The sequence below is a fragment of the Pongo pygmaeus genome, chromosome 14 (genome assembly GCF_028885625.2).
Source record: "Pongo pygmaeus isolate AG05252 chromosome 14, NHGRI_mPonPyg2-v2.0_pri, whole genome shotgun sequence".
NCBI classification, from domain to species: Eukaryota; Metazoa; Chordata; class Mammalia; order Primates; family Hominidae; genus Pongo; species Pongo pygmaeus.
In genome coordinates, this window is record NC_072387.2 from 68,675,116 (window position 1) to 68,701,593 (window position 26,478).

The 26,478-nt window shown below is 37.0% G+C and overlaps 1 protein-coding gene across 2 annotated transcripts in view; it reads right to left on the reverse strand.

The window, feature by feature from the left end:
- The window catches only part of DIAPH3 (diaphanous related formin 3), a 484,172-nt gene that overhangs the window by 100,271 nt on the left and 357,423 nt on the right, over positions 1-26,478 (reverse strand). For both annotated transcript variants that reach the window (XM_054446718.2, XM_054446717.2), the window contains 2 exons: positions 6,100-6,195; positions 5,562-5,621 (listed from right to left, as the gene is read on the reverse strand). In XM_054446718.2, the coding sequence (XP_054302693.1) occupies positions 5,562-5,621; positions 6,100-6,195 (156 nt within the window). The remainder of the gene's footprint in view (positions 1-5,561; positions 5,622-6,099; positions 6,196-26,478) is intronic.

The window sequence follows — 26,478 nt, forward strand, 5'->3', positions numbered from 1 at the left end:
AAAATATGCTAATTCAAAGATATCTAACCAGCTTCACATTTAACTCTGACTTCAAATCTTAGAGTGGCAGAGCAGCTGTGCCTGGAGGCAATACAATCTTATTTCTATAAAAATCTCTCAAAGTGCCATATATAAGTGGAAGAGTAAAAATAGATAATCAAATCCAAATTAAGGCTATTAAGAATTGATTTAGTGTAAAGATAATATAGCAAGATTTTGTTTAGGTTATGGATGCTCTCTAAAAATGCATAATACTTGTTTGCCTAAAATTTTGATTATGTTTTATCTTATTATGTCACAGTTAAATAGTTTTATCATTAGGGATTTTAATTGCATATAGTTTATAGAATTCTTTCTGATTACTCTCTATCCATTTAACTGGGAAAAAAATCCCACTGTACCACTTATGAAAAGAGAACCACCTAACGAGGATGCAAACAAACTGCAGGCAGATGCAGCATAAGGTGTGGTTCAACAATTCATATCTGTGGAGCCTTTATCACAAAAGTTTTACAGACAGTTTACAGAGTGTACAGTGGAAGAGAAGCCCCTACGAGAGTAGGAATTAATGTATCCTGAAAAACACTAGTCACTCAGTGGTATACCAGAGGTTACAAAGAAAACAATCAAGAAAAGAAAAAGAAATGAGAAAATCAAAGTCTTCTTTCAACCTTCATTGTATAGGCTCCACTACTGTGTAGTTCCTCCCAACTTCTTGATCTCTTTTCTGCTTCTCCTTCACTTCATTACTCACCTGACTCCAGTCCTCAGGTTCAGTCCTTAACGTGCCATTCTCTTGTTTTAAAGATTCTCCTTTAGATAACTCACTTGCTTATGAATTATTAGCAATTCTCTGTGAGGGTGTCTTAACCTAGAGCTCTAGGCTGGGCCTCTTTCCTTTTTGACTTTTTTTTTCTTCCCCTCTTTGACTTTTCCCCCATCCGTAGCAGCCAATTCATACTGGCATAGAGGTTGCAATGAAGTCCTTTCAACCCCTCCCTCTCACTTACATTTTAGTTCCATACTAACTATGGGGACCTGTCATTTTCATGCTCAAAAACCTCAACAATTCAAATTTCTTGGCCTGGTGTCAGACTCGCAATATACTTCTTCCCCATCTGGTACTTTATTTTAAACTGGGCCAGCTGATTTCTTAACACTCAAACACCATAGTATGATATTTATTAAAATGCATTAATAAATATTTTAATTATCTTGATTTAAAAGAAGAGATTTTACTATTTTCTGTAGACTACAGAAAATCTTTAGGTTTGGACTGTGTCGAATAAAGAAAATAGATAATGCCCTGTACTCATCAACAAACACATTCTTTTGTTTTAATGTTGCCACACTTTGCTTGACTAAGGGAAAGATATTTAATAAGTAGCCCTCCACTTCTAAGAAGCGAGTAATCAAATCAAAATTGAATCTCCTCTCCCCTACATCTGATCCAACAACTCTTTGAAGCTATGCATAGACCAAACAATCAAATATCTCCTTTTGATGATAGATAACTTCAAGGGAGGAGATGGGAAGCGGTTAACTGTGTTCACAGCTGGAACTTTAGCAACTGGCATATCAAATTATTTGGGTGACATTAAGAGATTTGATTTTTCTCCTTAATATACATTAATAGTTCCATTCAAGTATAAACATAAACATGTCTGTTCATTCAACACATTCTTATAAACACTTACATGCCTGATACCAATCCAACTAAGTACTGGGGTTACAGCAGTCAACAAGACAGACATGCTCCTTTATGCCTTGTTTCCACTCTGATGAAACTCATGAGTACTGTGACAAACACTGAATAAAAACATCTTCAGGGCAGTGTGTATTATAAAATGGGAAGATTAGGGTGTTACTACAATGTACAGTTCTACAAGGTTCAGACTGGGGCTCAGAAAGGACCTCCTGAAAAACTGTATACATGCTACTGCTGCTGCTGCTGCTGCTAGGCTCACTCTTGCCCTTGGGTTTTGTCCTCATTTCTACTCATCTTTCAAGTCTCAGCTTGCATTTCAGATCCTTTCTGGAAGCCAGCTCTAAACTGTCCTCATGAAGTCTGGATCAGTCTTTCTGACTTCCTGGTCTTGCCAAAATTTTTTCTGTTACCCCTAACCTGGCATTTACCAAAAGCAGGGCAATTATTACTAGTCTGTCTTTCAACTAGATGGTGCATTCTTGGAAGGTATCTATAAATCTTAAGTGCCTAGCAACAGCTTAATAAATTTTGCTGAATAAATAAAGATTTAGCACATACTTCATTTCTGCCTGTGCCTTTACAGCCAAAGCCAAAGATAACAGGTACAACTTGTAACCAAAGTGTTTTTGGTAGAGGTTTGGACCACAGCACAAAGGCTGGATAATTCAGTGCATGAGATGTCTGCTTCTGAAGTCCACTGAAGTTAGAATGCATGAGGTCAGTTTGCTAAAATACATATACGGACATTTTAGCCCCAACGTCCAGGAGGATACTTTACCAGAATTTTTTTTCTATTCTGAGAGAAAAGATGCTCTCTCTATATATATAAAAATAAACCTAAGAAGTCTGAGACTATAGCTATGATTTAAGAAGGCACAGACAATACACAGACAGCAAAAGACATACAGACAATAAAAAATTAAAATTGCTGCTAATAAACTCAAATTTAGGCTTTGCATATATATATTTTTTACCCAAGCTTTCTATAATATTTCTAACAGAGCATAGGTTTATTAAAATTAACAAAAATGTTTTAATACAGAGTTTATTAAAAGAAATAAAAAGTGGTCATAATTAATTCCAGATTATTTTCATAATCCAAACCTCAGACTAGGAAAACAGTGCTATCTAGTGGTTAAATTTGGGAAGAAGTGATGAGGCACACCAGAGGCTGGAGAACCTCTGAGAGGCTGTGTCTCAATTGTTCAACTTTATGTTACAAGCTAAAAAAATGTATGCACATAAGTCACCAGCTCATGGATGGGAAAGGAATTAGACATGGATTCAAGCAGTGATATTAAGAGTATGGCATGGCAAAGAAAGTAACAACTTGGACTCTGAAGTCGGATAGGCTTGCATTCAAAATTTGACTACATGCCCTTAAACAAGTTATCAGACCTCTTTAATACTTGCCTAGTTTCAACTATGAAATGGAGATAAAAATATTAACTCTCTGATAGAAATATTTGAGAAGGTTAAATGGGTAATATGTGTAAAACATTCATCATAGCGCTTGGCATTTAGTAAGCCAAATATCTCAGTAAACATTAGCTTATTATTATTAATATTATCATTATTTTACATAGGCTATAAATGAATTTCAAATAGCTGTAGAAAATCTTTTAAATCTTTAAAAATAAGTTATGAGATCAATAACAATATATACTTGTAGAAAATATAAATATTAGACATCAATTTTAAGTATATAAAAGCAAATTAAAAAAATAAGTTCAATCTTACATTTCAATCACATAGTTCAGTCGTAGGGTTAGTATTTTCAATGAAAACATAGTAGTTTTTAGAAATAGAAAGATTACGCAATGAACTCCAAAATGTCATCCTATACTAAAAATAATCACTACCCTTTTTGCAATGAAGACATTTTCCTTAACCAAATCCTGCATTTTTTGAACATCTAGTCCAATAAACCTACATACACACAATTCTTAAGATAAATTTGGTCATTTGGATTTCTTTCTACTTGGTTAGAAATATGAAGGGAAAACACAACAGAAATATGAATAGAAAATACTTTCTAAAAATGTAGGAATTCATCACATTTATATTAGAACAGAGAAGTTGATCTTTGTGATATATCTTGTTTGGCTTGCTGTATAATCTACTAGCTTAATTATCATAACAGCCTTAGAACTTAAGCCAGTTCACATTAGCTTTATAAAAATCCAATGCTCATCTGCTGTATATATAATAAACAGAAACATTACAATTTATAAGTAATTGTATCTGAGCCATTACATCCCAGACACTTTACTAATATTATAGTCACAAGGCTGAGTTCTCCAAGACCAGTGTACAAAGTTATCTGAACTAATTTTCCCCCACACAGTATCTAAAAATATATATTTTAAATTAACTGTAGGATGGTATATGCATATCATTAATCATATCACAATCATTGTGTTTGGCTGTGGCTCTTTTTTAATGACTTAAAATGGGGGCTGAGTTCATTATGTTGTTAATATTAATAATAAAAAATAACTGAAGTACATATACAAAATCAAAAAAGAAATACAATAGGAATTGGAACCATATTCTGGTCACAGCTGTGTCACTAACCAGCTCTGTACTCTCTGGAAGTTTTCAGCCTCTCTGGGTTTCTATTTATTCATGGATAATACAAAATCATCCTTAGGATCAGGATAGATCTACTCTCTACAGGTTTTGCCATTGTAAAATATGTCACAATGGCTCTAAATCATAACCCTAAATTTAGGAATTACTTAATTATTCACAGTGAACTTCTCGGACTTATTCCAACTCTTTTTATTTGTATTGTTATACAAGAGAAAGGCAAGACAAAAACAACAAAAAAGACCTATTTAAGAGACTGCAGTATATTTTTACCTTTACTGTCATTTGTTAAGCACCTACTATATATACTTTACCTTCGGCAGTAAGGATTCACACACCTATTAAAAGATAATTACATCCATGTCTTTTTCTTATTTACCTAATAATTATTTTAGGCTTCTCTAGAAATTGGCACAGGTTTTTCTCTCAGTCATATGCTAATAATTTCAGAACTTAACTCATCTGCACCCAAAAAACTCATACAAAATCTGTCAAGTTTTTTTACATTTATAAATCTGGTAAATATTAGTGACAATCTCACTCTGAAAAACAGCACCCACAATCAATGAATGTGTTTTGACTGTGGAAGCTAGGCAGGACCCAAGGACATAACACAGAGGGAAAAAAACAAAAGCAAATAAAACCCAATCAACATGAAATGGTACCCTGAACAGAGCAGAGAGCCCTATGCGGTTGGGCATGGAGGACTGGTTAGAGATTTTTGACAGGAGTCCATCTTAGATAAACATCAGAGACTAAGTTAATTCACCTTCTTAGTGATTTTATCACATCCTTCCACAATAATACCACATGAAGCTCATCTACACTTACGATTTTGCCAAAATGCCAGTTAAGGTATTTCTAACTGCACTGGCAAATGTGGGAGATTAAAACAGATGACAGATTTAATACTTCAAATAGTATCTTGACATATAGTAAGTCCACTACTTTAAAAAGTGTTATGAGAAAGAGTGCCTTGGATAACACTGATCAGCAATGATTGAACGTTAACTTCAGATAATTGTAATAATAAAAAATTCACTAGAGACCTGATAGAAGAACCTAAGACACAACCTCAAGGCAATAATATAAGGATGAAAAATACGAGTACGCAATCTCATAGCAAATATGTACATGCACACATTTTTACTACTTTAGTTATACTGGAACTTGAGAATTTCACAGCAGTCTACTAAAATCACAGATCAACAGGATAAAAGTAGATAAGAAGAATGTGCAATTTATAAATACGGTTTATTACCATGGTTACAAACTTTCAGAACAGGCCACTGAGACGTTGGACTGAGACTCTGCCGAACATCTGTTAAAAAAAAAATAAAATAAACTTAATATAGAGGTCTGTGCATCTCAAGAAGGAAAACAGTATTAGACATACTTTTTTCCAAGGTTATGTATTTCTGGCAGCAAAGTAATGCTTCAATACCCTGAAATACTTGAAGCAGTAATGTTATGACTTTTACTTCCCATTTAATTATGCTACTGTAAACTCCACTGGGATAAGGTACATATGGTTCTTTAGATGAGACTTGTCACACTAATCAGGATTTTCTAGGTTCAGTGCATTGATTTGTTAATGTGCTACTGACATCGGCCAACTGGAATGCATATCTCTCTGACATTTGTCTGTGCAAGGGATTAAGCAAACTTATGAAACTTCTGAACAGTTGTTGCCCACGGCACTGCATTCTTGACACACAACTTTAAAAGAATGAGAAAAACAAGGTTCTTTCTCTGTGATAGCTCCCTAGAAAGTAACATGAAACAAGTATAGGGTTCACCTTTCGGCATCGGTGTCCTTTTTCTTCTGTCGCGGAAGGCAGCCCCGGACTGCAAGGCCTCCAGCAGATTATCCATCACTCCTGTCTCATCACCCTCTGTGAACAGAGATGCAGGGAATTCCATCAGCCCTCAGGGTTACCATAGCAATGTCAAAGCATATACGAAAACTGGTGATGGTGATGGTAGGGAGAAAAAAGATCAGATGCTGGGACTAAGCTAGCAATTTCAAAATAAGACAGGACTTTAACTCTCATTAAATCAACTATCTTTTAATGAAAACTGCCTCATTAGTGCCTGTTACTGTGCACTAAAGAGGACCGAGTTCCACTGATTCACTTCAGAGCACTGCTTTTATAGTCCGACAGCACAATTACCTTAAATGGAATGTGGTTCTAGTCATGTTTGAGTCTTGAGTTATAAATCACATTTTGTTTGTAGAAATGAGCTATTTTCAAGGCATCATCCTCTATTCTAAAGTCAACCAGGTATGGAGAGAGCAGTTTTTTTTGTTGTTGTTGTTTTTTTTGAGACGGAGTCTCGCTCTGTCACCCAGGCTGGAGTGCAGTGGGGAGATCTCTACTCACTGCAAGCTCCGCCTTCCAGGTTTACGCCATCCTCCTGCCTCAGCCTCCCGGGTAGCTGGGACTAAAGGCGCCTGCCACCACGCCCGGCTAATTTCTCGTATTTTTAGTAGAGATGAGCTTTCACCATATTAGCCAGAATGGTCTCGATCTCCTGACCTCATGATCTGCCCGCCTCAGACTCCCAAAGTGTTGGGATTACAGGCGTGAGCCACTGCGCATGGCCCGGGAGAGTGTTTTTGTTGTTACTGAGATTCTGCTGTCTAAACTTATCAGACAAATTATATTTCCATGCTAACTTTTGTGAACATGCTTCCAACAATTGATTTTTCATATCAGAAGATAATCATCCCCTGACTTGAGGTGACACAGAACAATCACTACAAAACTTTACAGAATGTATAGGTTTATCTTCTATAATGAAAAATAAATCAAAAGAGGCTCTCTGAAATCAAAAGGACTGCATTCCATTAAGATTACTTTAAATTGATATCCTGTACATAATTAAGGAAAGATGTGGATATAGAGCCAATTATCTCTACAAAGAACAGATTATGCCTGTAATACTTATAAGTATTTATAGTTATCAATGTTAAATATTGTTCAAAGAGAGCAGGAGAAAAAGCTTCAAAGGAACTACTGGCCCAAACCAAATTCAAGGAAACCGTAAGGACTTTTTGCCTGTCCAGACAAGGTAACTTGCAGGCATTCTTTATGAAATTGTATGGCTGGTATACTGCTACATTTAAAATAATGGAAAGCTATTTTCCTTCGAACTTTTTATTTTACTTTTTCCTTTTTGATACACAATCCCTTTACAGAGAAAAGATGAATAGTGAATGCAGTAGAATACAAATAACATACTCATTTGCAGTTTATAAACAGATATATAAATATAAATATGTATCAGCCCCTTTTCCATCTGCTGCTATTTCATATTTTTAGAAGAGTACTAAACCTTGTAGGTGTTATCAAAAAAGGTGGGTGAGAAATAGAATATTTGGAAGTTGTGAATTTACAGTAAATGTAATTCTAAGTGATTTCATGGCTATTTTAACTAAAATACATTAAATATTTCAGGCAGCTAGATAAGTAGCTATTTGAAAATTTATATTCAAATTCAACTATATTTTTCCTTAAAAAACTGCAGGCAATGTCAAATATTTAAGATAGTAAAAGAAAAAGAAAACATTTCAAAATCTAAAATTACAATTTTAAATCTTTTTCAAGCAGTCATGAGATTGAAAAAAAATCCTAGTACTGAAATCAAATAGAAACAAATAAACATGTTTTCATATTGATAGCATTAATTATAAAGGAGGGGGAAAAAAGAAATCCAAGTAACTTTTGAATACTTTAATGGCATAAAGTTTGAGGGAAAAAAACTATAAAGAAAATGTGAACTTTCTTCTTAGTAAATTTATTGTTGGTAGTGGTATTGATGCAGTGATTCTCAGACTATTGTGTGTGTATAAAAGATGGAGCAGATGTGTAAATGTGCTGATGTGCTCACTGTGGGAAAGAAAATGGAAATATGGAATTGGAGAAAAAGAAAAAGAACCAAGAAGGGTTGGATTGGATTTATAGGTATTAATGTAAGCTCAAGCCTTAACAAAACAAAACAAAACACACAAACAAACAGAAAACCCTTTTCCTATAACACTATAGTAGTATCAATGAGCACTTGGATCTTGGTTTCTAGCTACCATTACTAGTCCTAAAATCTTGGTTTCTAATGACCTCTCTCGCCCTCATATCTTGGTTTCTACATACCATTACTCCCTAAAAGGAATGACAATGCTTACAGAAATGGCTGATTCTAGAACTGAAGCCAAGAAAGTGTGAAATGAGTCAGAAACATATTGTTGTGCCAGAAAATAAGAAAGTGCTCAAAAATAGATAGTGATATGTTGAAAAGACAGAGAAGTCAGACTGAAACATTGCCTTGGCCAAATTTAGGACAACTGAGTTATCAAATAAATAATGATGGGAATGGGATTATTGCACACTGAGGAAAAAAGAGTCATGCATCCATAGTGATACTAAAAAATATATGGTAATAAAAATGTAGGAAGGAGAGTTCCTCTTTAAAGAAGAGTGTCAACTAATAGATGTCAAAGATATGAGGGAAATACAAAATTCACCACATTACAATTCACATAGTAAGAAATGATTCAGGCAGGAGTCATCAACGGTTACAAAAACTATTGTGTGTAAGGATGTAGAGGAACAGGATATAGAGAAATCTGGTAGGTACCACCTTATCCAAATAATCAAATTTGACATTACCAATAATGTGGAATATGCCGATATCAATTGCCTCCTGAAGTGATGCACAACTTAACCTGTGTAGCACTTCGCACAAAAACATTTAACTTGAATCTGAATGCAAGGCAACAATCATAGAAATCCAAAGTGAGGGACATTCCGTGACACAACTGACCTAGGATCTAAAAATGTATCAATATCATGAAAGACAAAGAGAGGAAGAAATAGAGAAAGAGAGAAGAAAAGGCTAGAGAACTGTTCTAGATTAAAGGAGACTAAAGAGGCATGACAATTAAGTATAGAGGAGTCCTAGAGGAGTCCCTGATTAACCCCTGAATTGAAAGAAGTTATATATGACGTTCTTGGGATAATTGGAGAAATTTGAATATGGACTGGGTATCAGATAATTACATTGTACCAACGTTATCAGAGTGTGATAACTGTATTATGGTTCACTAGAATAATCTCATTGTTCTTAGGCAATAAATGCTGACAGTTTTAGGCTCACAAAGCAACTTACACAGTCTCATGTTTATTACTTCATGCCTTTGAACATGCTATTATATCTACACAGAACATCTGTCTCACTTTCTTCACCAAGCTAGCTCTTACCCTTCCTTCAAAACAGAGAACTGAGAATCCTACCCTGACCCATGTGGCATAAACTAGGTGCCCCTCTGTGTCCCAGTGGTCTGTAATACACATACCAATAAATTCTTTACAATGTTATATTGTTTATGTGACTGTTTCTACCACTAAACCATGAGCTCACTGAGGGCAGGAATTATAGATTTCATTTATCTTCAACACCTGGCAAAATGCAACTACTATATAGAGAGTGTTCAATAAATATATGCTGGCTAAATTAGCTAAATATATGTTGACTAAATTAGCTAAGATGGTCAGCTGGAAGGGTTGATTATGCAGGAGAATAAAGGTCATAGATGGACAGGGGTCCAGGGAAGAGATGGGAATACATTCCCACCAACATTCTAAACAACACAGCTTTCTTTCTTCCTTTTCCCTTGTCTCATACATCTATTTAGTTGTCAAATACTATAGACTGAAACTCCCCATTATCTCCTGAACTAATGTGCTGTTCCTTTTCTAACTACACTTTATGTTGGTATTACAGAACTGAATTATTTCTTATCTGGAATACTGCATGAGTTGCCTAGTCACATTGCTTCCAGTTTCTCCCTAATTCTGCCCATGCATTACTGATAAGTAAGTCCTACAGCAGAAATGATCTTCAGTTCCCCGGTCACAAAGTTTCAATATATCTCAGTTCTTACAATATAAAGTTCCAACTCTTTTTTTCATTTTTATTTTTAATTTTCTTTTTTTTGCTCAATGGATTTTGACAGATAAAGTTCAAACTCGTTTTCTTACCCCAACAATGATTTCAATTGTATTTCCAATCTTACCTCTTACTTCCAACAATCACAACCTGTTCTTTAGCTAAAGGCAACTGCCTGTGATTCTCTACAAACATTCTTTCTCTCATCCATCACTGTCCACCTGGAACCTCTACTCCTGCTCTCATCCTCTAGAGCAGATGGCTATTTTTGGCCTTCACTCTTACATGCATAATGGGAAGAATACAATAATGAAGTAAAACAACTTGCATTCTAGTCTGAGCTTTCAACTACCTACCTGTGAGACACTAGACTATTATTTACATAATCATTCCTGACATATGCAATACAGACAATACCTGTCTAGGGTTAATAAGGGAATCAAATGAGATAATACAAATGAAAGCACTTGATAAATTGCTAAGTGATATACAAATATAGGGAAACAAATTCACAGATAAAATCCATGGTAAATTATAGGACATGTATGAAATGCCTGATTATTATTAAATGTTTCAAGTACTGTTTTAGATATATTACAAATGAAGGAAGTCTTTTTTTTTTTTTTTTTTTTTTTTTTGAGATGGAGTCTTGCTCTGTCGCCCAGACTGGAGTGCAGTGGCGTGATCTCAGCTTACCGCAACCTCTGCCTCCCGGGTCCAAGCGATTCTCCTGTCTCAGCCTCCCAAGTAGCTGGGATTACAGGCGTGCACCACCATGCCCAGCTAATTTTTGCATTTTTACTAGAGACAGGGTTTCACCATCTTGGCCAGGCTGGTCTCAAACTCCTGACCTCAGGTTATCTGCCAGCCTAGGCTTCCCAAAGTGCTGGGATTACAAGCATGAGTCACCGCGCACGGCCGAGGGAAGTCTTTTATAGTGTATTCTATTACGCTCTTCATTAGGTATAACATCATTTCTAAGAAAAACTCTGACTTGAAGTACAAATAGACTCTTGAAATAAACCAAAGTGTAAGATGGGGACATATAAAGAAGATGTTCTTCCAAATGTTAAAAATGCATTTAGAACATTCAACCAACACATGTTCACCTGGCATATGGTACTGTATGCCAGGATGTTACTAGGCACTAAAGATACCTAAGACCCATGCAGCATATAGTACTGTGTGCCAGGATGTTACTAGGCACCAAGATACCTAAGACCCATGCATATAGTACTGTGTGCCAGGATGTTACTAGGCACCAAGATACCTAGGCCCCAAGGGTAAACACGAAAGCATTTCTGCTCTCACAAGCAGAAAAGTGTATATATGAGTTACTGGAGATGTACAGCTTCCTAGTGAATGATGACTTGAAGAATAAGCAGGAGTTACTCATGTTAGGGACTGGAGAGGGAATAGCATTCTTGGCAAAAGGAATCACAGGTACGAAGGCAAAAAGTACGAATAAAAACAAAAAATGAGGTGTAATAAGGTGTTTAAATGATTTATATTTACAATATTCTAACACAGACCAGAGAAGTTAAAATCAGTCAGTTTTTCTTATAGAGTAGAATTCAATTTCTCCAGCTATAATTTATATTAAAAATATTTACAGTTTCTCCCCTGCTGTGAAAAACTCTTAAATAAATAGACTAACTGCAAAAGTCAAAGATTTCCTATATCTGAAAAACATATCATCTTAATTTGTAAATGGTATTTTAAAAACTTGCACTGTGTCAAAGGAAATGGAGAAGGGAGAGTTAAGGACATTTCTAAAGTGGAATCAATAGGTCTTAGGAACCGAAAGAGGGCGGAACTGCTAAGGACATGTCTGAGATCTCTGCGGTCGATGGCTGGATAAAAGAAAATATTAAATTTAAATATTATTGATTTTGATGGGGAATAAAGATTGGAAAATATAATGAGTTTCCTTTTGGACATGTTAATGGAAGGTGCTAGCAGGGACCTCCAGATAACTTCTGGAAGACAGCTGGAAATTCGGGCCTCAAATTCAGACAAAAATGTGGGTAATATTTTTGGAAGTCATTTCCATATTGTAAAAAATACTCATTCAGCACTCTGGAAAAGTATATGCCTGAATCAGGAGAGGTGGCATCTTGGAAACCACCTAAGTTTAAAGGACAGAAGAAAAAAGATAAGTCAGTGATCCAGTAGGAACTCTCTTTCCTTATTCCATTTTCTTCAGCCAAGGTACAGCACTGAAATTTTAAATAACTAAGCATACAAAGAAGATCCCAAAAGGTTCTAGAATGCTGCAAGCAAGTCAACAAATGAAAACAGGTCAAATACGTAGGAAGGAAATAAGACTAGGACTGGATTTCTCAATGGCAACACTGAATTCCAAAAGATAGGCAAGAAATGGTTTCCAAATTCTGAAGCGAAATTATTTCCAGTGAAGAAATGATTATGTTGCTAATCAGATGAGGATAGAAAATGGACATTTTCCAAACATGCAAGTGTCTATACATGCCATCTTAGAAAGAGACTGCAAGATGTGCTTTTGCAAAACCAAAACAAGAGAGGTAGAATAGTAAGAAAGAGGAAAACATGGCATCCAGAAAAGGAGAAGGGACAAGAGAGCAAGGTGGCAAAAGGAATTCCCAGGATGCCCCAGTCTCAGAGCAGCCAGTTCAGATCACATGGATCACATGGGAGGAAACTGGGCCGTGGGACAGAGTAGTGGCCACAGAACCGGTAGCAAATCTATTGCATCGGACCATTTGCAAAATGATTGCTGATTATTTCCCAGATCCATTGAAGACTTTGGATAATACAGTAACAGGTATGTATGTACAAATACTAAACAAACTTTTTGAAAAGTCTCTATTAATCTAGAAACAACAAGATTGTCCCATAGGAAATGCTGTAGTCTGAATGTTAGACTTGATCTCCAATGTAATGGTATTAAAAGGTAGGGTCTTTAAGAGGTGATTAGGTCATGAGGGCAGAAATCTCATGCATGGGATTAGTGGCTTTATAAAAGAGGTTCAAGGAAGCTGTTAGTCCCTTCCACCACATGAGGACACAGCAGCAAGACACCATGTATGGAGCAGATAGTGAGCCATCACCAGGCATAGAATTTGCTGGCATCATGATCATGTATTTCCCAGCCTTCAGAACTGCAAGATATAAATTTCTGTTGTTTATAAATTACCCAGTCTAAGGTGTTTTTGTTATAGCAGCAGGAAAAAACTAAGACAGAAAACAAGGAATACTGAAATTTGGGGTAAAGAAAAAAAACTTAAAAATTAAAAAAAAGAAGAAAAATAAAGAAAACAAAGTATATTTACATAGTGCCAATATTATAAACACTGGCCATTCTGTTGGCCATCAACTGTGATATAATTATAATGAAAGACAACGCGGTAAAGGAAGAGGGGTACATAAGGTGGATTAGTGGTGAGAGGGCATTAGGGAACTAAATCAGGAACTCAGTAATGTCTAAAATAAAAAATTGATACATAACAGTCTATGCTATTATCTAGAAATAAGGAACACATAAATATCAGAAGAAATATCTAAGAATTAAAAGTGATTGACTCTGGGAAGTGGGAGAAGGTTGAGAGTAGTGAGGGAGAAGATATTTTATATGCTATGAGCCTATTATATTTAATTTAGGAATTTGTAGACATTGATAAATACAAGATAGTTAAAATTTTTATTGAAAGAGAAAGAAGATGACTGAGGAAGAGAATGTGAAGGAAGAGGTTGATTCTTGACCTAAAGATGCTTACCTCTGAGAAGGGGAGGAAGACAGGTAAAAATGGTAAAACACAACAGGATGAATAGTATGACAGAGGTAATTCAGCATGTGGTACAGGGTGGTGGGCATGCAGCATGGGGCAGAGGGAGAAGAAAAAGCAGTTACAGAAGGCTCAGAATATCTGAGACTTAAAGAACTGATTTAAGAGTGCCAGAGCTGTCAAAAGAGACAAGACCCAGCTAAAGCTGTCAGGAAAGCTGTACAAGGCAGGGATTCTTGAAGAACGTGCAATGGATATGAGTAGGAAGAGATAATAGGGGTAATGCCGCGAGGTGAAGGTGAAGAGAGAGCCGAGGCCAACTCACCAAGGGCTGAATATACCATGCTATGGAGTTTGGACTTTAAAGGAGCCATGAAGTCATTTTAAGCTAGGAAGTAACATGGTCAAATTTCTACTTTAGAAAGAATATTTTGAGAAGAGACAAGACTAAAAGAAAAAACGAACAAACAAACACAAGCGGCAGGTTTAATGATTTAAATCTAGATAAAATGTGATTTCAGGGCCCAAGTAAGTTATAGAAGTGGTGAAAATAGAAAAGAGAAAGGAGGAGACATAGAGAAATCTTGGTCTCCGTGGATGTGAATATTATAAAGAAATAAAGTTAAGGCTGATTTCCAGGCATTTGGCTCGGCCAATTGTATGTATATTGATATCGTTTGCCAAGTACAGAACTGTCTTTGTTTGGTGGTAGAATGAGTTGGATCTAGACAGGAGTTCAATTTTGGATATGTTAAGTTGAAATGTTCATGAGATATACAAATACAAAGTGATTCAAAGTGTCTAGAGGGCTGATAGAGTCACAGGTTTAAAACTTGGGAAAGAGGAATTGGTTATACTAATACATTCAACTTAGAAGCATACGTCGTACCTGAAACTATGGAAGAGTACAAGCATAGTAAAGTGGTAGAGAACACAAGTTTTGAATTCATCCATTTAGATTCAAACCAATGGCTCCCCAACTAACAATCAGTGTTATTGGGCATATTACTTAGTCTCTAAAACCCTCATTTATTCCCCCTAAACGTTGAAAGGGCAAGAAGAACAGCACCTATTTCACAAAATATTGGGAGGATTAAAACAGATAAATCACGTACAATGCTCAGTGGGGTGCCTGGCTTATACTAAGAAAAGAGAGCTGAGGGTAATGCACAAGGCAAACTAATAGGAAAAGGTGCTTTTAAGAGGAAATGACTATTATCAACCTGTGACCATTTTCCATTGTGTTTACTTTGTGTGTGCTTTTATAGCTCCTTCTTTTACTCTCCACTGTCTCCTGACATACTCTCCTAAAGTCAAACAACTATATATTACTATTATTTATTTATTTAGAGGCGAAGTCTTGCCCTGTCACCCAGGCTGGAGTGCAGTGGCACGATCTTGGCTCACTACAAACTCCGCCTCCCAGGTTCAAGTGATTCTCCTGTCTCAGCCTCCTGAGTAGCTGGGACTACAGGTGCATGCCACCACACCAGCTAATTTTTTGTATTTTCAGTAGAGACGGGGTTTCACCACGTTAGCCAGGATGGTCTCAATCTCCTGACCTCGTGATCCACCCACTTTGGCCTCCCAAAGTGCTGGGATTACAGGCATGAGCCACCGTCCCCAGCCTATATTATTATTATTTTTTGAAGACAGCTTTGTCACCCAGGCTGGAGTGAAGTGGTGTGATCTCAGCTCACGGCAACCTCTGCCTCCCAGGTTCAAGTGATTCTCATGCTTCAGCCTTCAGAGTAGCTGGGATTATAGGCATGTGCCACAATGCCTGGCTAATTTTTTGTATTTTTGGTAGAGATGGGGTTTCACCATGTTGCCCAGGCTGGTCTTGAACTCCTGAGCTCAGACAATTCGCCCGCTTTGGCCTCCCAAAGTGTTGGGATTACAGGCGTGAGCCACCATGCCCAGCGACATTTTCTAATATTTCAGTAGTAGTAAGTGACATAAAGATTACAATCTGGAATTTGGAATGGGACTAGGGAAGGAAAGCGCAGTTTCCCCAAAGGTTGACAGTGTGCAGTTGATATACAAAATTCATAGGCTTATAGTTTAACCCAATTCTAGAAGAAAAACCACACACGTGTGCACACACACACACACAGTTGCCCTAACATAATTATATGAATTATTCCTCTATGATTCTGGTTATAGAGATTTTTGGGGAAAAGATTATATGGCTCCTCTTGGTAACCCAGTTCAGTCTTTAACTAGCTAGAACAAAGCTCAAAATACTACTTAAACCAGACAGCAAAAAGACAGGAATAACTTCAAACAAAGTCTTTGAACTTGTCTTAATCCAGATGTGAAACTGAAAATTTATTTGAGTCAAGGGAGTTAGAAAGCCAATTTTCATTGGGATTTAACTGATAAAATGATAATCAGAACAGTTCTCTTTCATACTGTAATTAAGTGACTGGCTCAACCATAAGAAGTGGAATTTTATGGGGAAAAAAACTCCAATAGGTTAATATTTCTGTTTTTTCCTCCCTTATTCTTCATGATTTGTACAAATTTCATTAAATATATTTCCGTTACAAGTTAGGAGAAAAAATTAGAATATTTTACAAGAAAGGAAGTTTTATTTATTTTTTCCTTAAAATAGAGTACCCAAGAGCAAAGTTAAAGAGTGAAACTCCTGGACTTGAATCTTGCTTCTTACTCTTATCAGCTGTGTGCTCCTTAAAGACGACCCCTGTCTCCTTGTGCCTCCTCATACCTATAAGACGAGGATAATAATAGTATTTATCCTCAAAAACTATTGTGAAGATTAAGCAAGGTATAAAGAGCTTAGCACAGTGCCCCCATATGTAAGGCTTAAAAAAATTAGCTATTCATATTTTTAATATTTTGATGACTATTCTTGTTCACTAATATAGCAAATATTGTTGATTGGTCAACGCAACACATTCATTCTCTACCTTTTCCTTCCTTCCACAGAGGCTAGGAAAGCTAAAATTTCTCTCTGTGGCTCCCTTGCAGCTAAGCTAGGGGTGACCATGTGATGCATTTCTGTCTAATAAGGCATATATGTACATAAAGTATGGTATTTCTAGAAATAAAAGATGTATATGTTGATAACCACTCTTCCTCTTCCTATCTTAAATATGGCCTGGAATTACGGCAGCTATGACTGCTATCACATGTTACCACCTCCTTCTTCCTATCTTGAATAGGCCTGGATCTCTAGCATCCATCTTATACTTACGAGTACAGACCACAGGATCATTCTTTTGGTTGCTCTGGATAAAACATACAGCTTGCTGGAGCCCAGGAGGCAGAGGTTGCAGTGAGCTGAGATCACGCCTCAGCACTATAGCCTAGGTGACATAGCAAGACCCTGTCTCAAAAAAATCCCATGACCAACAACAGAAAGTAAGGCTACATTTTCAAAGTTTAAGTGAAAAATATTTTGCAGCTACATTAGAATGTGTAAACCATAATTAGCATACAATTTATTACATTGTATCCAAATTTGAATCTAAATAATTTCATGTCTTACACTAAATAGGATTATAGAGGTGATATTTATGAAATAAAGGATTATTATTCTACAAACTCTCCAGTTTAAAAAAAAAAACCTATTCTTGGATGTCATGAATAAACTATGATTGAATTTTAACTATATACACAACCAGGAAAAATGGTAATATAAATATACTATAACAAATTGTATCATATTGTTATTAATTCTTAATTTCCAAATTTCTTATGATTTAGGTTCTGTTGTAAGAAAATAATTCTGGATAAAAAAGCTACTTATCTGCTCACTTAATTGTCTACTCAAATAAAAAAGGTACAATCATTTTAGGAAAATAAACATATTAAGGCACAAGATGTAAGAGTAACCATATAATGGATGAATTTGTCATTACAAAAATAAGGAGATATATCACATTTAAAAAAAAAAAAAAAAACTTCAGTACATAAGACAGCATTTCCTAAAGTGTGCACCACAGAACACTAGTCCTATAAGAAGCTCTGTGTGTATGTGTTTAGGGAGAGGGGTTAGAGAAGGTGGCTCTGTGGTCAAATAAGTTTGGATAATAATGTGCAACAGAGGCTGGGTGCTGTGGCTCATGCCTGTAATCCCAGCAACTTGGGAGACTGAGGCAGGAGGATCACTTGAATCCAAGAGTTCAAGACTAGCCTGGGCAACATAGTGAGACCTTGTCTCTTAAAAAAATAGCCAGTATGGTGGTGCATGCCTGTAGTCCCAGCTACTCAAGGGGTTGACGTGAGGGGATCACTCGAGCCCAGAAGGTGAGGCTGCAGTGACCCGTAGCTGAGCCACTGCACTGCAGCCTGGGTGACAAAGTGAGACCTTGTCTCAATAATAATAATAATAATGTGTAACATGTACTACTCTTGGTGATTCATATCAAATACACATGACAAGTCAATTCATGATAAAGGTGGCATTTCAAATCAGTAGAAGATTTAAAAAATGTGTTCAATAACTACTGTGGTAGCAACAGCCTATTTGGATCTCACCTTGTTATTTATACCAAAATAAATTCCAAGTGGATGAAACAGTTCAACATTAAAAGATTAAAGTGTAAAACTATAGCAGAGAATATGGAAAAGTATATTTTCAATAGTTCTGGAATGGGAAGATATTCCTAAGAAAATCCAAAAGTAATATAAATATCTAAAAATCAAATAGGACAGGTACAGTGGTTCATGCCTGTATCCTCAGCACTTTGTGAGGCCAAGGAGAGAGAATCACTTGAGCCTAGGAATTTGAAACCAGCCTAGACAACATAGTGAGACTTTGTTTCTATTAAAAATAATAAAAAATCAAATAATAACAAACTGTACACATAAACAATGAAAGGATAAGCTGGAAAAAATATTTGAAACATGGGCATTCCCTAGGTCTGATTTTCTTAAAATAAAGAATGCTTATAACTCAGTAAGAAACAGACCAAGAAATGGGCAATTGCTATTCAGGGAACCCATCTTCTATGATCTGAATCTTTGTGTCCTTCCAACCCCAAATGTATATGTGGAAATCCTAATCCCAAGGTGATGGTATTAGGAGAAAGGGCTTTGGGAGGTGATGAGATCATAAGGGCAGAGCCTTTGTTAATGAGATTAGTGCTTTTATAAAAGGGATTCTAGAGAGCTGCCTTCATCCATTCCACAATGTGAGGACACAGCTAGAAGGTTACAGGCCCTCAGTGAACACCGAATCTGCTGGCATCTTGATTTTGGATTTTCCAGCCTCCATAACTGTGATAAATAAACTTCTGTTCTTTATAACTACTCAGTTTATGATATTTTTTATAGCAGACTGAATGGACTAAGACGCCATAACAAAAATAAATAAACCATGCTTTAGATGTGATATAATCCTCAACCTCATTCATAATTAAAGATATTCTAAATACATCAATGAGAGATCATTTTCATCTAACAGCACAGCAACAATGAAAAATTATGATAAATCAGTATTGGTGAAGGGTTGGGGAACAGGTCACTTCACACATTTGTTGCTGAAAAATATAAAACTAATCCAATCACTTCAGAATATAATTTAGTAATTTTTATTAGAAATAAAATTGTGGCCATCTGTGGTGGCTCATGCCTATAATCCTAGCACTTTGGAAGGCCAAGGTGGGTGAATCGCTTGAGGCCAGGAGTTTGAGACTAGCCTGGGCAACACAGTGAGACCTCTCCTCTAAAAGATAGCTTTTTTAAAAAGAAAAAAGATTGCACATATCACATAATTTTTCTCTGAGAAAATTATTCTACATGTATAACTTACACGTGTGGAAAAACATGTAAAAAGGTGTCTGTTATATTGTTGTTTATTGTAACAGGAGACTAGAAACAAACTAATTGTCCATCTACAAGAGATTGACTAAATAAACTATGATATCCATATACCAGAATATTTTGTACTGTGAAAAAATAAGGCATATTTAAATTATTGATATGGACCATCTCCAAAATACAGTAAGTGAAATAAACCAAGTCCTTATTTTATCGATGAGGACATTGAATGAAGACCTTTCTATGACCACTTACGGCTATTAGCTACAGAGCCAGCAATGGGTTTTATGACTTCCAGCAGCTTAGCAATTATTTCACCACATGGTGCTGAAGAAAGGAACTACTTAATCATTCTTCCAGTGGTAAACGATTGTTAAAATGTCTTGCATGTAAGTATTCAAGTGACCCACTCTGATGAGCTTGTTCACTCTGACCTATTCTAAAATTACTAAAGAAAGCAAAATTTAAAAACTGGCATTGACTCCCTGGCAAAAAGAATGCTACCACAGTCAACCTTGTGTGCCATGTAGGGTCTAGGGTGCTGAACAGATGCCTTCAGTTGCAAAAGCACAGAATGTTGGCGGGGGGGGGGAATGTATCTATTTAAATACATATGTAGATGTGAAGTGATAATGACATTTAACAAAATGTGACTATCACACAGAGCGAACACCCACGATCCTTTAATCACAGAGTAACCCAGGGAAGAAAAGGTTAATTACATGGCACACCACCTCCACTTCTGGGTAGAAGTTTCACTTGTCACCCACAAGAGCTTCACTTTATTCTGAGTGAAGTTTGACAAGCTTAAGCTTGACAAATGCTTACTTCTCATTGAAAAGATATTAGGATTTGTTTTAGATTTGTTTTAGTATTTTCTTATTAGTGAAGAATTGACTTTTCAATAGCTTTTTTCCTTATGAAGTTTTTGAATAAAGAATGAAATGGTTTCAGATAATGAAAATGCTTAATTCAACAAGAATTAAAAAAAGAAGGGGAAGGAGCTAGGGAATAATATCGGTAATTTCACAGGAATTTTCTTTCAGGAGAAGCCAGGATAAATGGACTTGAGGCCATGAGGAGCCAGTGAGTGGTGCCTGGAACACCGTATGATGCCCAGAGGGGCCCAGCAGTCATGCTCTGACAGCAGCATATGGTGCGCACTGGAAGAAGGGGAAAATAAGGTCAGGAAGGCAGACTGTGGGAGCTTGGAATCGAGGCTGAAGAACTGCCATCAAATGTTTTTGAAAGGTGTGAAATAATCAAAACTGTACTCCATGATGATTAAAGCTGGCATAGTGTGAAGGTGTCAAGCCTGGGTGACTGGGAAAATGGTGGTATCATTAACCCAAAATGAGAATATGAAAATCAGGTTTTACGTGGAACATGGCAAGTTAGGTTTTAGATGAATTGATTTTGAGGTACTGGCAGAATATTCTGTTTTGTTCAGGAAGTAGTTGGAAATATAAAACTATAAAGTCTATCATTTAATTCAATTCTACAAAGATACACTAAGGACTACGTGTCAGGCACTGAACTAGCCCCAGCCCTTGTTCCCGTGGGACTTAAATGTAACAGCAAGTTCAACACATAATTAATGACTACCTGTATGACAAATGTTACACAAAATAAATCAGGGTGCTATGAAATTGCTTAATACTGAGGCAATAGAGGTGAAGAGGTATAGCTATGGTTGCCTAGTGATGATTCCAGGGGTTATTCTTTGATACCTGGATTTGTACTTAAATTTCTGAAGATATGTTTTATTTGTACCTTAAACACAGAACCATATAGATATCACAGTAAACTGTGGAAACCTGTGTATTCTCATTTTGAGCTTTAAGGGTTAAAGCCCATCTCACTGCTGCCAACCTTGCACAAAGTAATTTTTATCAGGCTCAAGTTCTTGGTTCATTTCTAACAAATTTTGTGTTCAAAGTACTATAAGTATTCATTACCTTTGTTTCACTTTAAAGGAGAAATGCAGATTTATTCTGCCCAAATATAATGTCCTTCCTTATTCCTTCCACAGTGAGATGCAGCATCCCATTAGTATTAAATACAGAGGAAATTTTAAAATCCTATTCAGAATAACAGCAACATTGTTTGGAAAATGAGGAAGTCAGCGAAGAGAATAAGGCAAATCTGAATGAGTGAAAATTGGTGGAGAAAAAGAGTTGATATGTGCTTTCAGAAGAAAGCCAGTATGAGAAAAACGAAAGAGGAGACAACTGAACTTTCAATGAACTCATTAACAATTGTAAAAAAACTGGAGGCAAAAATGTGCTACAGTCTCAAGAGAACAATGAAAGACTCCCTCCCCCCGCTACACAACTATAAAAAGCTGACAAAATGAATACACAAGCCCTACAATAAAAGCTGATATTAGGTAACTTTGAGAACACTTTTATTTTACTTTTATTTATTTATTTATTTGAAAGAGATGAGTCTCTCTGTTGCCCTAGGCTGGAGAGTGCAGTGGCGCAATCATAGCTCGCTATAATAATCTCAAATTCCTGGGCTCAAAGGATCCTCCTGCTAAAGCCTCCTGAGTACCTGAGACTATACCATGCCCAAGTAATTAAAAAAAAATTTGTTTTATAAAGACAGGGTCTCACTATATTGCTCAGGATGGTCTCAAACTCCGGGCCTCATGCAATCCTCCTATCTCAGCCTACCAAAGTGTTGGGATTACGGGTGTGAGCCATTGTTCCTGGCCAAGAACAGTTTTATTTAGGAAATAAGGGATACATAAAATAAAGAATAAAAAACTTAAATATGAATTAAGACACACTAGGAACTATCACTTTGATTGAATGCCTATGTGCTAGGGTCTGTATGGAACATTTTACCTAGATTTTCTAATTTAATTCTCACTCCCCTCTTTCAAAGTAGCTATTACCTGATCCATTTTAAAGTTAGGGAACTTGGAGCTCAAAAAGGTAAAGTAAGGTGCCCAAAGCCCCGCCATAGGGTGGTAGCAGAGGGGAGATTTGAGATCTTTCTGATTCTAAAGCTCATTCTTTCCACTATAGACTTTTATTGAGAGAGGTGTTACATGAAAATTGATAACTATTCAGATCTTTAGGTTTGCTGACTTATATTTAAAGGTGTTTTAGGAAATGCCTTAAGGCACAAAGAGGTAGTAGCTTTCAGAGCAGGAAACAGGAGCAGGGAAGCACAAGCTCGTTTCCCCAAATTCAATGGAAGCTTTCTCCCAGAATCTGACAGTAAGAGAGATGCAGGCCATTCACAGATGCTCCTTCTTCAGAGAGAAAGACCAGAAACACTCCTCCTCCTGAGACCAGGAGTATCTGAAAATATTAGAATTACTTCAATCTGCCATGGCCTCCTGACTCCTCCTTTCAACCTAGCCACTGGGGATTGCTGTAGTTGGGCTAAAACTTTGAAGGCAGCTAAACCACCATCACCATCATTCTTAGACAACAATGTCCTGCTGATCTTTATTTACTCCAGCATTATTAGCATGAACAATCTCTCTACTACCTCAATTTCTTCAGCATACACTCCTTTCACCTTGTTCTCTTAATTGAAAATGGGCTCTACTTGGAAACTGGACAGAAGCTCACCCCTTCTGGTAGATGTTGCTTGTTCCCCTCCTATCTCACGTGCTTAAAGTCTGCGGGGCACAGGTGGAGGACATGGGAATGTCTGCTTTCTCCTTGATCAAAGCTGCTATGTCAGGCTGTCACTTTTTTTTCCTCAAGTAAAAAGCACCCGCCTGCCTTTGAGACAAGTCATTCAGTTACACTGCTGCCATCCCTCTGGGTCACTGTCATCTAATCACGCACAAGTCTACCCTCTCATTCAGAATAAACTGTCAATTGAGTCGTCTTCCTCATCAGGCCAGCCTCTGCCATCATCTTGTGAGAATTCAGTTTAATGTTAATATCTAATCCAACACCAGGTCCTAAGAGTTCCTTGACCTCCTCCTCTCCAGGGAGCAATCCCTTCTACTTCCCATCGCCGACTTCCTTGGCCATAATCGAAATCTTGTCACTACCCAGAGCTGTTTTACTTCCAATAACTTAAATTCATACAACCATTTTCTGACCCATGTCCTTTTCCTCTGTCTCTTTTCCTGTCATCTACCCATGAAAATCTCCAATGCCCTGGCCCCACTGTTTTCATATCCTTGACTGTCTAGCTTAGACTCTGTGGTGCATCACTTTGACCATGGTTCACATGCTGGTATCTTACTTCCCTCCTTCATTCTCCTACTTTTTCAGACTCCCACTAAAATGTAAATAAGCCCCAAACTCCATCTTCTTGGCATTACTCCAGATGCTGAGTAGTGCTGGTGAGAAACAATACCACAGGTCTGGACTAGTACATACGTGCAACTGCTACCTCAATTGGATTCTTAATGCTATTCAGCACTCCTCTGTGTTTCATCAGGAGGCTCTCCCACTCCCTGAGAGGGTTTACATGCTTACACACTTCACTCAAGCCTCCCAACCAACCATGGCCCTTCCTCTGCAAAGGCTTTCCTTTTAGATAGAAAACAGGAACCACTTGATGAAAGCTTCCTTAACTTCCCACCATCAAACCTACAAATGTATCCGCACCTAGGCCCAACCTTTCCTCCTTTCAATCTATCACAATGGCAGAGCATGTGGATTTCCAAGACAATTTCCTCTACCTGTGCTAGTATCTTGTTGCTCTCCACCCCTCCTGCCGCCCTCAGAAGTGTACTCCATTATCATTCTCTTCCAATTGCCCTCCTTTCTCATTCCTTCCAGTCTGCATTTAAACAAATTAAAACACCTGCTTTGTCCTCCCCTTTGACTTCCAAATCCCCTGTAGTTACTACCCTTTCTTACTCATATCTCAGTCTCATCTCCCATATTCATTCATTAACTCTTTACGCTCTTCTTTGAGCTAAAGTCAATGGGATGGCTGTTAGTTCATTACATGATTCTTTAGCAGTATTTGATTGTGTTGACTACCCCTTCCTTTTTGAAATGGCCTCTTCCTTGGGCTTCATGATACCAGACTTTCTTGGTCTTCCTACTACCTCCATGGTGACTCCCTTTTCAAGGTCCTCTTCTGGATCTTCTTACTCTGCTCATTCTTACACCATTCCTTGAATTTTCCATTGGTGTTTTATTCATTCCATGGCTTCATTTACTGAAAACTCCCAAGTTTTTATCACCAGCAACAAGCGCTATTCCTGAGTTCCAACTAGGGTGACCAACCATCCTGACTTGCAAGACTAAGGAGTTTGCTGGAACACAGGACTTTCAGTGATAAAACTGGGAGAATTAGGCAATCTGGGATGTGTTGGTCATACTAGCCCCTTCCTACTCACTAGACATGGTAACCTGGATGTCCTAGAGATACCTCAAATATAATACAGACTGTTCCCAACTTACAATTTTTTGACTTTACAATCAAGCAAAGCGATACACATTCAATAGAAACAGTACTTGACTACCCATACAACCATTGTCTGTATTCAATAAATTACATGAGATATTCAATACTTGATTACAAAATAGGTTCTGTGTTATATGATTTTGCCCAACTCTAGGCTACTATAAGTGTTCTGGAATGTTTTAGGTAGGCTAGGCTAAGCTATGATGTTTGGTAGGCTTAGGTATATTAAATGCAGCTTTGACTTAAATTTTTCCAAATTATGATGGGTTTATCTGGACATAACTCCATCAAAAGTTGAGGTGCATCTGTATATACAAACTTGAATTACCATTTTCCCCAAACCTCTACCTCTTATTGTGTCCCTTATCTCAGTGAATGGCACCACCTACTCATGTCAAAACACTATGAGTCCTTTTTAACAACTATTGAAGGTAAATATAATAGAAGGATTTCTGTATCCCTAAGCACTGAGTTTCCAGTCACATTTCTTATTAGGGGAATATTCAATAGGATTCTTATATAGCCTGTCAGCAATTTCAAATTTTCCTTAGTGAAAAAAAAAAAAAATTAAAAAATGTATCATTCATTTGAAAAGTTACAGATCTGTTGGATAGTGCCAGTGGTGCAAGATTTTTTTCTTCAATGCCACATCCTTCTACTGTTCAAGTTCTTGATGGTAATTTTGATCACTATCTAATCCACTATAAATATCATTTATTTATTTTTATAGAGGCAGGGTCTCATTGTGTGGCCCTGACTGGTCTCAAACTCCTGGCCTCAAGAGATCCTCCCACCTCAGCCTCCCAAAGTGCTGGGATTACAGGCACCAGCTACCATGCCCAGCCTAGTATAAATATTCTTCCTTAAACATTTTGGAATATTTCTAATATGCTATTTAAGAATGATTAATTTTCCTTCCCAATAAGCTGAAAGAAAGACATGTTCCTCAAATAATGAAACTCTGGAAAACAATTTGTATTAACTTGTGAATGCCTCAGTCTGCAAGACATAGTACACGCTTTGTAGGTCATTAGGAAACAAAATGGTTGTCTTTCATAGTTCATTCTGTAAATGGCCTGTGGGCCGCAGTTAGCTCCACACGTCTCCTCACTCTGTGTGGGCTCCATCAAATATTGCCTTTAAATTTGCCTGGACAACTGCACAAAGGAGAATGAATGAAAGCTTCAGATTAAGAATGTATGAGAAGCACAAGACCCAAGACTCTTTAGGCCAAAGGAAGTAAGACAAAACAGTGGCTTCATGGTGATCTGGGTT